This window comes from Cervus canadensis, chromosome 2, assembly GCF_019320065.1.
Source record: "Cervus canadensis isolate Bull #8, Minnesota chromosome 2, ASM1932006v1, whole genome shotgun sequence".
NCBI classification, from domain to species: Eukaryota; Metazoa; Chordata; class Mammalia; order Artiodactyla; family Cervidae; genus Cervus; species Cervus canadensis.
The window spans coordinates 91,186,258-91,201,234 of NC_057387.1; the positions used below are offsets into that span (position 1 = coordinate 91,186,258).

At 40.6% G+C, this 14,977-nt stretch overlaps 1 protein-coding gene across 6 annotated transcripts in view; it reads right to left on the minus strand.

Moving 5' to 3' along the window:
* ELAVL4 (ELAV like RNA binding protein 4) overlaps window positions 1-14,977 on the minus strand; it is an 88,422-nt gene that overhangs the window by 49,286 nt on the left and 24,159 nt on the right. For all 6 annotated transcript variants that reach the window (XM_043461380.1, XM_043461378.1, XM_043461379.1 and 3 more), the window contains exon 2: window positions 3,100-3,340. In XM_043461380.1, the coding sequence (XP_043317315.1) occupies window positions 3,100-3,340 (241 nt within the window). The remainder of the gene's footprint in view (window positions 1-3,099; window positions 3,341-14,977) is intronic.

The window sequence follows — 14,977 nt, forward strand, 5'->3', positions numbered from 1 at the left end:
GGTTATGGGCAAGGCTTAGCAGGTATCTTCAGGTAACACAGGCAGGGGCATCCTCACATGCTTCCATGTAAGATCACGATTTTGGAAACGTGGGGGGGTGAATCCCAGCTCCACCAGCTGCTAATAAACGGTGCTGCCTCAGTAAGTTACGTACCCTCACTAAGCTTCTGCGTCTTCATCTAAGGAAATGGAGGCTGTTCTCAACGTTAAATAAAATAAGGTATATTCAGTGTCCAGTAAGTACCTGGCCTAGAGCAAGTACTTGATAAATGATAGCAAGTATGTTCTCAGCCGCATGACACTTAAGTCCATGCCCAAATTCAAATGGAGAATTCATTGACAACCCACAGCAAGGAGTGAAGCCAGCCTACTGGCAACACCATTAACAGTTTCTCTTTCCCTCCTTCCCTCCATCTTTCCTCCCTCCCTCCCCACTCTCCTGCATTTTCAGAAGCCAGAACCTTCTAAGGAGATCGATTACATTCTCTTAGGGAGTGGTTAGGCTGGAAAATCTTAATCTTGAATTCTTATCTTTTTGCCACTTTCCACCCCCTAATCCTCCCACTGGGTATTTAGAACTCCCTGTAAACTTCACAGGATCGAGATGCATTGAGATCTGTAGGAGGTGTTGCAGGAAAAGGGGGGACTGGGATGTTAAAAATCAGGGCAACAAAAATACCTATGATGTCATTTACCCTGACTCCTGAACCACCAGCAGCAGCCTTTTAACTTGGCAGGTGTGAAACCTCAGCCTCCCAGCCTGTGTTATCACTTAACCCCAAATGCAGGCCTCAGAGGGTCTTCCATTAGAGAGATCCCCACTCCTTCCCCATCTCCCCACAGTCTCTCTCTCTCTCCTTCTCTGACTTTTAGCGTAGCCAATTAAACCTGAACAACGGGTGGATGGAGGAAATATGCTGCATCTATGGAATGGTACAGCAGGGACCAGTTTCACTGTTAATTTAAAATGCTAGAATTAATTAGGTAGTGTAAATGAAGAATTTAATAAGCACTCTTTACAACCACAAGTTCTACTTTTATTAAACACTGCTACCAAATGAGGGCAAATATCTCTGGTCTCTCTATATTTCCCTGCCTCATTCCCATAAGTTCTCTGCAAATAAAATTCTTTTCCCCCTGAATTAAAAAAATGCATAATTATAAATTTATGCCTGAATTGTATTTCTGCCTTCAACCCATAAGCTTCTTCTTTAAGCTCAGATGCTACTGTATGTCTCTGCTTGTGCTGGAGAGGGTGCTAAACAAACCAAAGTTGACAATTTTGGTTTTGTATACCAAATTAAAGGCTGTCTTTGAAGCTGTCACTCCTATTCAAATCCACTCAGTGAACTACCAAATTAGCATTCTTTCAGTAAAGGAATCTGCTTGTTTAAACATGTGTCTTTAGAAAACAAAGAACAACACCATGAATCAGTACTTCTGAAAAATCTCACTACACTTCTAAAGGAACTCTTTTGAAAAGGTGCTTAATAATATTCACTAAGATAGCTGGCAGAGTCCCTATTTAGAAGGTAAGGCTACACCAAAAATACATTTTCCATACAGGAGTAGGAGGAAGAATCATATGGTTAACTGGTTTTAATTTGGTTTGAATTATCATCCTATTATATAAAGATTATTCAGGAATCTAAACATTGGCTTTCTGACAGCATAGGCAGTTCTGTCAAAGGATGGATGATCCAGGGCTCTGGGATAAGAACACCAAAGCTGTAGCCCTATTTGGAGACCCTGATGAAATTTCTCTGATCTAGTCACTCTTCTTGAAACACACTAACTGTACTTATAATAATAACACCCTCCCCCATTACTGAGAGACTACTATGCAAGAGGCATTATGCTAGGCAGTATATATCCAGTCTCCCATTTAATCCTCACAAAAAGTCCTTTGAGATAAGTATTATTTTCCAACTTTACAGAAGAGGAAATTATGTTTGGTGAGTTATGTGATTTTTATATGTTGACAATTATTTGAGTCTTATGATTTTGCAAAATAATATATATGGGGACAAATTGACAAGTGAATCAGAAGATTTGGAGAATATAGCTACATGCACACAAATACACTGTATTCTCTGATTTAAAAATCAGGATAACATATTTCTGTATTTTAAAGTTTCCTTTTTCCTATATAGGCCAGCTGCTCTTCAATTAAATTGTCCATAGAGAGGGAAATAAAAGTCAACATTCAAAAATGATAAATACTCAAAGCTGAGTGTGAATGATTTTAGGAGGGGAGCATCAAAGCATAGCAGCTTCACTGCCATCATGATGTAGTTCAATATTTTTCTAAGAAAACATTCTCACTTCCAGAAAGATTACAGGGAAATGACCCCCAACCCCAGCCCCAAAGGATTATAGCGTCAGTATCTGGCAGACGCTAGGTCCTCAATGAATGACTGTCAGTTAGAAAAAAAATCACAACCTAAAGCTTTCAAGTGTTGAAGGATAGGGTATTGTTTTACTTTCCAGTAAAAAGTCTCTGAATTCTCAAAGAGTAGCTTCACAACAAACAAGTAAAATAAAATTCCTTCATGTAGCATCTCCCTCCCATGACAGAGTAGATTTATTCCAGAATAATCTGCTCTCCTTAAGGCCTATTACTCCCAGGGACAATGGGCAGTTGTGACGACAGTAGCCCCCTCTAAAACACTGTCTCAGACACATGGACGAACACTGGACACACACAAACCAAATGTTTGAGAGTTAAGGAATAAACAGACAAAAATGAGTACGGGGTTGGGGGCAGAGGGCAGAACTGAGAACTAAAGAACAAAGTGTAGGGGTGGCTGATTAAGAATAAAAGAGGATACAATCAAAGGATTATTTCACATAAAGTAAAGCTGAGGAAGCTCCAAAATCTTTATCTGCTTCCTGGTCCTACCAATCTGCAATGCGGTTTCATGTAGTATTCACACACGTATGCATTTATGACTGTACCCATGCTATCCTTGAACGCAGGACACAAGCTGCAGACACTCAAAGACACCACCACACATACGCAGTCCTGCCAAGATCTGCATATCTAATGGAACAAGGTAGCTGTGAATCCCAAGCCTAGAATATTGAAGAAGAGCGTACCTGTAATTTTGTCTCTCACGAGTTTGCAGGATTCTATTTCACCAATGCTCCCAAAGAGACTCCTGAATTCCTCCTGGGTCATATTCTGGGGTAAATAGTTGACTATGAGGTTGGTTTTGCTGTCATCTGTGGCTGCCCCTGTCTGCATGGGAGAAGGACAGTTTCTATTGTTGCTGGAGGGTCCATTGCTTGTATTGGATGTCGGGCCATTTGACACCTGAGGCTCCATGGTGCTAATTATCTAAATAAAAATAAAAATATTAAGCCTTTTGATATCTCAAAGACACAAAGTCTCTTTCAAGATTTGATTTTATTTTTTGTAAAGAAAGGGAACAAGATAAAGCAGGATGGAGCAAAAGAGATGGGGTTGTGAACACAGCCAATTTAGAAACATGTTTTTAACCAAAATGTTAAACTCCCCTTGCTATTTTTAGGCCAGCCCATAGATTTTGAACACAGACTAGAATGCAGTGGGAACTCTCCCATTATTTTGTTAATGAAAAGCTAATTCCTGTTTTCATTACACAATCACTCTCAGAAATGTATACTTAAGCCACACCAAATTATAATTAAAATGTAAAGTAATAATCATGATTAAAATTATAGTTCCATTAAAGCTGAAAAAGCTAAACATAGAGGGCTACGCTCACAAGATCAAATACAGTACCTGTTTATTAACTATCTCATAAAGTAAAATGACATTAAATTGAGTGGGGCTGTTCCATATGGGAAGGGTTTAGATTTTCACTGATGCTTAATAAAGATCAAACTTTAGATTTCATAAAAGCACGCTGGGGAGCTACAAAGTTATCTAATGATGTTTCTCCCCAGCTATTCTGTTACTGTTTCTCCTGGACCTCAAACAAAATTAAAAACAGGAAGGAAAGTTCTCTCTAGGTCTCCACTTCAAGTCTAGTACAGCCCCAGATGGTCCTCTCACACATTACTCAAAAAAGACTTCTCTGTATTTAAATAGTTAATTAAAGAAATATTTCCACGAATGTGTTAACTGTTTGAGGCAGCGTGCATGAAGACAAGCCTCAGTCTCGATCCACAAGGAGCTTACAGTCCACAGAGGACATAGAAGGCAAAGGGCTGCAATAGGACAGTGGCCACGTAATGGAGGAGCAATCAAACCTGCTTAAAGGATAGAGGTATTCGGGGAAAATCCCAAGAAGATGTTGTTAGAATTAGGTTTTACATGAAAAGTGGGTTTAAGCTCATGGAGCTGGTTCATGAAGATGCCTTGTATGGTACGACAAGCACTGAGAATCAGAAAACTACAGAGCCAGAAAGAAGACACTTCAGGAAATACAGTTCAGCTCAAAACTCTCCTGTTGGAGATGAATCCCAGAGACATCCAGAGGAAAGTGGGGCAGAGTCTAGGCCTGTACCCAGTTTTCCTGGCCCCAAATGCAGTCCATCAGTCCCACTTTTCCATTCTATCTGAGCTCTACCCCTTACTCATCCTTTATGGCGTTATTTCCATCTTCTGTGAAATTGAACATCAGTTCCTTGGAAATGGGATCATGCTCTGTCATTCCCTAGTTGTGCAACTTCAGGTAAGGCACTTGAACTCTGAGAACCTTAGTGTTTCTCATTTGAAAGAGGAGAACAATGCTGCCTGCCTTGCAAGGTGGTACGAAGGATCTGGTGACAGAATATATGTAAAGTGCCTGAATAGTGGTGGGAACACAACCATAATCATTGATATCCACTAAAGTCATTCTAGGGCTTCCCCTGGTAGCTCAGCTGGTAAGGAGTCCACCTGCAATGCAGGAGACCCTGGTTTGATTCCTGGGTTGGGAGGATGCCCTGGAGAAGGGATAGGCTACCCACTCCAGTATTCTTGGGTTTCCCTGGTGGCTCTGCAAATCACCTGATGTGACTTCTCTCACGGACTCCCCACAAGAAGGGAGTGAGGCATATTCTAACATTCTCTGTGTTTTATAGACAAGGAAAACCAAGCTTAGCAGATACCTGATTACTAGTAGCTTCCATCATTACTACTGTTACTCGGCTGCTCTGAGAAATTTGGGGAGATAAGCCTGTTTATATAATATACATGTAGTAAAGTGTACAAGTCTCAAGGGTACAACTCAAGGAATGTTTACAAAATGAACACAACTCACACTCAAGTAACCACCTTTCAGATCACAATACAGAAAATGACCAGCATTCCAGAAGACTTTCTTGTGTCCCCATCCTCATCATTCATACCACCCACCAAGGTAACCACGACTCTGCCTTCTAATTCACAGACTTATCTTCTTTTGAATTTTATATACATGGAGTCACACAAAATGTACTCTTTTATGTCTTTTCACACATTATGTCTGAGTGTCTTTCATGTCTTGAAATGTAGAGGTAGGCTGTTCTTCTCCACTACTGGAGAAAATTGCATTGTATTAAAATATTATATTTTATGTATCTCTTTTACTTTGAAGAACACTGGGTTATTTTTATTTTTTTAAACTATTATAGATAATGCTGCTATGAGCATCACATATACATCCTATGGTGTACATACACATTTCTGTTGGGAATATTCTTTGGAGTCTATTTTGGGGTTCAGGGGTATTTCTGCTTTAGTAGGTACTGTTTATAGTTTTTCTAAATAGATGTACCAACTGACTCTCCCACTAGCAGAATATGAAAGTTCTAGTTGCTACTCATCCTCATCAATGTTCAGAAGCCGTTTTTTGTTGTTGCTGTTTTTGTTTTGTTTTGCTTTTTGCTTATTTGCTCATCTGAAACATAGTGGTATAGTAAAAAGGGAATAAGTTTTAGAGTTTTAGCTGACTTAAAACTCTAGTTCTACTACTTATTAGCTCTGTGATCTCAGGCAGTTGGGCTCTTGGGCCGTTTTCTCTTTATAAAGCAGAACACCACCACCGTGCAGGGTTATTTATATATGTAAGATGCATAGAACATAAAGTGGCTAGAAGCATCGTTAACTATTACTCCTCATTATGCCCTACATGGATGAGCTTTGCTCTAATTGCTTCTCCTTCTGATAATCACAATTGGGAACTGAAACCAAAAGAAAGAAAAGAAATCTCAAGAGGAATCAGGGAAACAAGGCAGATGGAGGAAGGTGGGAAGCATCTGAGATTCTTTGCCATCACATAGGTAACTAAGTGGCTTCACTTATCACATCAGAACTTTCAGGACAACTGTGGGGTTGCGTTAGGCTGGTCCAGAGAGCAAAGAGACAGTGAAGGGCTCTATAGGGGAATCTTAAATCAAACTCTCCTCAGCACTGATTTAAAAAAAAAAAAAATGCACCCAGTAAATCCTATGCAGATGCTCTGCCCTTGAGGCAAGGGTCCAGGAAAGAATCAGGGCATTGTGCCCAGGGGAGTGATCATGCCAATGGAGATGATGTTTTAGAACATCGTCACAACTCCTGGCTGGGAGGTAGGTTCTGCTCTGCCAAGCCATCGGCCTCCTGGGTCTGCGCAGTGCCTCCCTTTGCTGTGTCGTCTCACTGCTTCACTGAGTCAGGTGTTCAGGCAACAGACCTAAGGAGCACCACCAACTCAATAAGGAACTGGAAAAACAGATTTCATCCAGTTCAGGAGGCTGGGCCGGCAGAACCACAGAGTTGCCCAACAGTTTCGTTTTGATTTAGTGGCAAAAATATCAGCCCCACAATCTACAGAACGCCTTCCCTGCACCGCTTTCTTAGGTTACCCTTCTCACGGTTCCTACACAAACACCTGAGAAATATCCTGCAGTGAGGCAGCATTTAGAGTATCAGTGATGGAGTAGGACAAATGTAAGTCATACCTAAGCATGCTGTGATTCTGTGGGACCAAGACTATAAAAGGTCTCCTGACAGCTGTGTTCATTTTTAATTCACTGGATACTCGACTCACAGACGCATGGGGTGAAAGCCAGTACTTGTCCCTGCAAATATTTCACAGGCCTCCTGCCCCAGAAAGGCCTAGGAAGTATCAAGTCTGCAGCAAAGAAATTTCAGTTCCCCAACAAGCCTTCTGGATTTCCTTACATCCTGTGTGGATTTCCTAATTTATGTTGACCCCTGGAGCTGAGTCCCACCTGTGCATCAGACAATCCTAGCCTAACTGGGGTCCAAACCTCTGAAAAGGAACCATGAAATACAGTGTTCGGTACTGAGCTCTTTTCATCGAACAAACCTATAAATCAGGTCAACTCATTCCCGTCTCATGGAGATGGATCTCTCTTTACTCTGCACACACACTACACAGTTATCCTTTTGTGGGCTCAGAAGGAACTGAGGAAAATATACATATGCACACACACAGAGTTTTCTCAATAAAAGCGTACAGTTTTAAAGCTGAGAAGCATTTGCAAATGTGTTAATATACATTGTGTAATAAGACCCCTTGCTGGTCTTAATGACGCATCCCAGGATGCAAGACAGGCTTAAAAAAGGAATCAGAAATGTAAAATGTCAGACTGAAATCTGACACGCAAGAGAACCAAGAGCGTTACTTGGAAAATAAGAGAGGCTGCCAGGATGTAAATATATGGAGTATGAAACTACGCCATTTTAAGGTCACATGGTAGACCTTACAGAGAGGACACCTGCAACCTCAACTTGGGAAAAAGACCAGGGTAAACATGTGTGTTTGTGGGAAGCTATCCTCCAATACATTCAGAAGCTGGCTTAACGAAATCAGAACGCTTGCTTCCCCAGGGTAACACCTTTGATATTCTAACAGCACAATTTTCACTGCAAGTAAATGTATCAGTTACTTAAGTGTGCATACTTTAATGAAGGATTCTGTGTGGGTCTCACAGCCAACTTCGTAGCTGACCAGGCTCCAAACCCCTGACTTGCCTTCCTTCTCTCTTCCGAACGGCAATTAAGAACAGAATTACAGTCAGCATCCAGAAGAGAGCCTTGAGGAGGTTCAGTTGACTTCAAACTCTAATGGTTACACAAAGCACTGCATTAAATCTTTTATGTTCCCATGATGTATTTTAAGAAACATTATACAGGCAGAAAATTTCAGGGATAAACTATTAAAGCAGTGCACAATAAGGCAGGCACTCAAATCCTGTCACTGTCAATGTCGATGGTTTGAATGACTAATTACTCACACTCAGCGCATTAACCTCACCCCTCCCACCCTCTTTTTTTTTTTTTCCCTGCAAAATATACAACAAAAGCAAGAGGGAAGGCCTCAGGCATGCGGCTGCAGGGTCGTTTCTCTCTGCAGAGGCAGAAGGGAAAAGAAGCAGAGGTGGGGCCAGGCTTCCTTCTTTCTCAGGATGATGCTGAAAAAACAAAGCCAACCCTCTCGGCCCTCCGTGGCATCTCTGTTGCCACAATCCAGGGTCCTTCCCAACCGTCCTGAGTAACCATTCAATAACATCCTTTGTTATTGTTCACCTAAAGTATATGTTATACTGCTTCCTGGACAGGCCAGGTTATACTCATTAAAAAAGGGTTTATTTCCATGATAGCTAGATCTGGAAATGTTAGATGAATGGGGAGGGAGCTCTGGAGTGGCAGGCACTGTGCAAGGTCCAGGGGATACACAGACTGGGAGCTGGCCCTCACTGAGCTCACAGGGCGGATGTATGATGTCAGAGAACATCAGGGGCCACTGAGCCCAACCCTGTACTCTTAACAAGGAATCTGAGGACGAGAAAATGGGAAGTGACTTGCACAAGGTCACAGTGCTAGTTAGAGGCAGAGATGGCACGTAAGTCCAGGCCTATATTTCATTGTGTATTCTTGTGACAATGCAGACGTGGCCATTTGGATGAGAGCTTACTTCTACTTTATCTTTGGGAGGAGTGTGAAGATGGTTATATCACAGAAATGTGCCTGAATGTAGGTGTGGAGATAGGTCTATTTTCCTTACTTTTCTGAGTAGAGTACTTTGCAGTTCACAAAGAATGGCAACCTCAACTCTGAGCTCCACAGTAGAGAGACCGCATCTGTTTTATGTATAATAGTACCTCCTGCACATAGGACAGGGCCTGAGAATGGGTAGGTTCTGCATTAAGAACGACTGAGTGAATGAAAGTCCTTGCAAGTCCAATAGTTCGCTAAATCCTTCTAACAACCCTGTGAAGTATAAGCCAATAATTTTAGTAGTGTCATCTCCATCTTTTGTATAGCAAGAAGACAGAATACTTATTGAGTTCCTATCATATGCCAGACATACATTTAGATGTTATTTTAAATGCAGATTTTAAGAGGCATTCATTCAAGCAGGCCTGCTAAAGCTTTGGCTGACATGGGCCCTGTAGAGAACTTGCTGAATACTTTCGCCCTTTCTCCTCAGAAATATATATATATATATATGCACATAACACTTTGGGTACACTAAAATCAATCCTTGGTCTCAGACTGCAATCTCCCAATTGACTCTAAGAATAGCAATATAATCAAATGGCAGACTTCCCTCCTTTCCCAAGTCACTCTTTTCATGTAATTTCTTGCCCTCATCATTCATTCATTCATTCAAACAAATATTTATTGCCAAAGGGTCCACATGTCAGAGGAGAGAATAAGCATGTCCTATGACCAGAAAGTCCTTTAAGTGTATTAAGCAAGAGCCATTCTGAAATCCTAAAAAGGACTTAAAGCCTCCTTTAATGTTTCTTCCATCAGCTCATGAATCCCTTACAACTCCCTCTATCCCCCACTCTTCACAAGGCTTTCCTGTGCTCAAGCTCAGGGGTGGGGAAGTCAGGTTAGAATTACAGGGCTGGTCTCTCGCCTGGCAACTGAAGACCTCACTATTTCAGGCCCCAGAGAGGCAAGCCAGGGGTCCCACCATAGCCCCCTCACCAGTTCTGTCAGCCAAACCATGTCATAGCTTTGCTCCAGTATTTTCCGTAGAAGTGGAAGTCTGACAATAAACTGTACGGTCTTGCATTTATGTATCTTAACCTAGTTTATACCATCAGTATTTACGTCATGAGGCAAAATAAAAGATTACAACTTTATATTATAGGAACCTGTGCCTGTAGAACTCACTGCTGACATTTATCATCCGAGAGCTCAGGGCAGGGCCCTTGTAACTCTATCACGCCACACTCAGCTATCCTCAACTTCTGATTCTCTAGGGGAGGGGTGGCCCTGATACTCCAAAAGCAGGCAAAAGGATCAAGAGAAAAGAACCTAAGAAGGTCACAGGTATATGTTTCTTTTTCAAATACTCTCCCTTCTACTTCCAGCGCCCTCAAAATGTCAGCATTCCCGGAAACTAGAAAGATACTAAAGGACTGTGCTGACTGCAAACATGTCTCAGGTGTGTACGTCTGAGATACACATATGTATTTTATTAAATATTTTAATGAGTATTTAAAGGTGTTTTCTTTTACCATGTTGGAAGGACTTTTGAAAATTTATGTATAAAAGCTAACCCTTATGTAATAGAACAAGCACTCCCAAGAGCATGAAGAATAATGTTTACCAAGGGCAGTCACTGAATCAAGCCATTAAAGAAATAGATTTAAATTATTCATGAGAACAAAAATAAAAGTCCTAATTCTCTTTGTAGGCATTTCCCACTTAACCCTTATAAAATTCTGACATGCAGTATGTGAGACTCTGGTGGAGCAGCCCAGACTACTGCCTCTCACCCCCTTTTCAAAAGCCTGCAAAACAAATCCCCAAAGTTAGAAAATTACACAGCAGGCTCTGTGTTCCTGAAGACATATTATTTTTAGGAATAATTCTTCACTTCGCTTCTTGCTCCTTGAAAGATACTAAAAATGTCCTTACAACACCCGCCCCCCCCTCCAATTTCATATTTCTTTAAAGTTTCGTCCATCAGCCCATAAACTCTATACTCTCTCTCCTTTTCAAGAGGTTTTAATTTGCTCAGGTCCCTTCAGATTAAGTTTTTTCTAAATGCAATGCTTTTCTGGTTATGATTCAACTGGGAAGGAGATATAAGTTATTAGTGGGGCCCAAGAGGAGGGGCTGAGATCTATGATCTGATCACTCTAGGAAAAGGGAACTTAGGACTATACCCCCACTGCCGGGGTAATGACTCCCAAACTACAGGTGATGACTCACAGAGACCGCTAGACAGGGGAATCTGGCTGAAGACTGCCTGCATGTCCCCCCCCCAAGCCATTTGTACCAAGTTTTTGTAGATTCTGCTAGAACGTAACTAGAAAACTCTAGAAAAAAAATTTAATTCCAACTGGGGAAAACATGCTGACAGTTTAATAATACCTTTGGGCAGATGTACAAATAACCTGAAAGACCTATTTACTCTAGGAACTTATGTGGTAATAAATTCTCAGCATATCTTTAAAACAAGTGTATTCAATTCAAGACAAGTTTATTGAATGCTTTATAGACTAAGGTACTATTGGAGGAATTGGGGAAACAAAAATAATTTGATCCCTGCTCTTAGAGGGTTCAAGTTGAGAGAATGAGAAAGGAGGGGAGATAAACAAATAATTAAAATCAATGGTATACACCCCTTTCTTTTAAGCAATTCCCTCCAAACTGTCTCTGATGACTCCCACCCCCATCCCCTCACCAAAAGCACGTAAATGAAATTATACACAGACAAGTCATATGCCACTCTGATACTGAACTGACAATCCTGTCTGCCAACAGACAATCCTGGCCTGAATGCTTACGTCCTGAACAAATGACTATTTGGAACAATGAGGTAAGCTTGAGGCATTACTCATCTGAAACAGCATCTTCTTCACTGGAGATGAGCAAAAGGGCATGCCAAAAGTATTCTCAGTGGTTGGAGTCAGGGTTGTTGTTTTTTTAAATCAGCAGCCACTGGAGAGAATGAGGCATTAATACTTAAAATAACAGGGCCAGCATTTAAATGAAAAGCATAATCAAAATTTAATTTCTCTTAGGCATTATTCTCAAATTCACAGAAATCCGAGTTTTTAATCTTCTTCCCCAGACACATCACATACATTTCTCCTCCTAAATAAATACTGGCCTCCTTAATATCTTACAGTGTCCCTTTAGGGCTTCAGTTTTGGCCTAAAATGATTTCCTAGTGTGCCCATCCTGGGGCAGTGCTGCTAAAACCCCTGAGTACTTGGTTTTAACAGACTTTTACAGAAAACTCTCCAGAGCAGAGGGATGGCTTAATCATCCAGTTCACTGTAAAGACAAGGAAACCTTCAAACCGCACCCCTCCACCGTCCATTCAGTCTTCTTTTCCAAAATGGCCTGTAAATAAATACAGTCCCAAACTTTCAATAAGCTCATTTTGTTAAAGACATATTTGAAAAAGAAATGTTTTCCTATTAATATAAATGTAATTTCATGGGCAAGCTCTCAGGTTTCCTGAAAAAATATCACCTTTAATAAAAAAATCAATTGGAAAACAATTTCCTTCCCATTCTACTCCCTAAGACCTCAAACTCTCAATATTTAATGTAGACAACATAACCAAAATGCCTAATATTAAGCTGCGGATTCCTGTTGGGATGGGAGCCAGTTGTGATGGTATCTATGTTATCTTCGTCTTCCATAAAAAGAACACTAATGAGTCACTTGTAAAACTGTCCACAGACTAAGTCAGACTTCTGATTAAATGCATAAAGAATAGCCAGTGGCACAATTTATGTAAACATATTAAATACTGTGTATTTATAAAAAGCCTGGCTAGTGGCGCAGAGTGAGCAAACTCACCAAGATTCAGCTGTAAAAAAGTCCTGGGTTATCCGGTATCTATATCATGATCTAAAGCATAGGGTCACCTCTCTGAAGTTGTTCTGTGCACACTCAGATTAAATTTTTCAGAAATCCACATAAAAATATTTTTTATTTTGAAAACAGATACTTCTTTTCTAAACACAGTTGGGGTAGAGATGAGGAAGAGAGCAGAGGGAAGTGGAGGGAATTAGTATCTAGAAAAATCTGCACAGAGCAACATTCGCTTTGTTGAAAGGAACTGTATAATGCCAACGGCTCTTCCAATTCAAAGGAGAGTGATTATTTGGGGACATTACGAAGCCAAAGACACTGAGAGAAACAAAACGGTTCTCAGCACCTCAGTACATGTAATGTAAGTGACCAATATATAAGTGAGACCCATGGAGAAGGCACACAGCCTCATAGTACATCTATCTGTTCATCAGTGACAAGATTTTCAATATCAATCTGATACGGTAGTTTTAAAAATTCCTTTATCACACTTGAAATTTTGTTTTTAATTTCCTTCTTCACCGACTTCCTTTCAGGTTTTTTTTTGTTTGTTTTTGTATAAGAAAGAAACATTAGAAAAAAGGGACACACTCTGGGAAAGCAAGGGGGAGCAAGCAACCTTAGGGTCTAGCAAACCATCGTTGGTGATAGTGCAGACCTGGGCAGGGAGAAGTGTGGATCTGAATTATTTCTGGACAAAATGCTTACTGAGAACATACATAGAAATTCAAGGTTTGCAAGTGTTGCTTTAAAGTGCCGTGAAATAGTCTCTCTTATCATTATAGGTGGAAATATAAATTGGCACAACCTTTCTGAACCTTATGTTCATATTCTTGGACCTGTTGATCCATTCTGAAGCTCAGAAGAGAATCCAAAATTCTGTAGACCAAAAGTATGCACTGCTGTTGCTAAGTCACTTCAGTCGTGTCCGACTCTGTGCGACCCCATAGACGGCAGCCCACCAGGCTCCCCCGTCCCTGGGATTCTCCAGGCAAGAACACTGGAGTGGGTTGTCATTTCCTTCTCCAATGCATGAAAGTGAAAAGTGAAAGTGAAGTCACTCAGTCGTGTCCGACTCTTAGCGACCCCATGGACCACAGCCTACCAGGCTCCTCCGTCCATGGGGTAGACCAAAAGTATATACAGTAAGGTATATTAGGAACAGTGTACCTAGAAGAGTGAAAAAATAGAAACAATCTGAGGGCCCAACAGAGGGGGTGACTAAGTTATCATAAAATTTTGTGATACAGTATTCTACAAATGTTAAAATTATGTTTATAATGCATTTTTATAACATGAGAAAATGTTTGTAATCAATGTAGAGAAAAGGTAGAATTAAAAATGGATTATGTCAGTTACATAAACATGCACAGAATGAGGGAAAAATGAAAATGCTAATAATAAATAGTAGGATTATAGGTGATAGTTATATTTGTCACCATTTCTATTCTTCAAGTTTTTTGTTTGTTTTACAATAGCACCTTTATAATCTGAAAGAAAGTTATATTTTCAAAAGAAAAGAAGCATCAAATACTTCAACCCAGTTCAGACCCAGTATTAACAACGATGCCATAGCCTTCCCAGAGCCGTCCTGCAGGATTTCTCCTTGGCCACACTCTGCTTGTTTCTACATAGGAGCCCAAATGAATAAAGATCACATTTCTTGAGACGGTCTCTGATTTGGTCTCCCCTTCACCTAAATCACTGCGCATTAGCAAGATTACACTCTGAAGTCTGCCTTATCACCTGGTGGCAACCTTCTTGAGGACAGCAAGGAGAGTGGATGATTTATAAGAAAACCGTTTCTTGGATCAGGGAGTGAAAAGTACTGATCCGTTCTAAAAGCTCCTGCTGACAAACTCTGATATTATGAACATTCTGCACTTGGACAAAAGCTCCCACTTTTCTTAATTACATGGTTTGAGCAGGAGCCTGCTTTCAGGATCTGCCCAATCATACAACAGCCATTTATTTTCCCAACTGCAGCTGCCAAAATTTCCCTGATCTCTGTTCTGTGCTCCATCTTCAAGGACATCTTGTGAATGTATGACACTGTCAAGCAGCATTCCAAGCTATGCTTTTTAAGCTTCTCGCTCTCTCTTTCCTGCTTACGGAGATCCTCCTAATACATATTTATAAAAATCTCATGAACAAGAGGCAAAGTGGAGAGGCAAAAAAAAAAAAAAAAAAAATCACAAATACCAAATATCAGAATACTTCTAT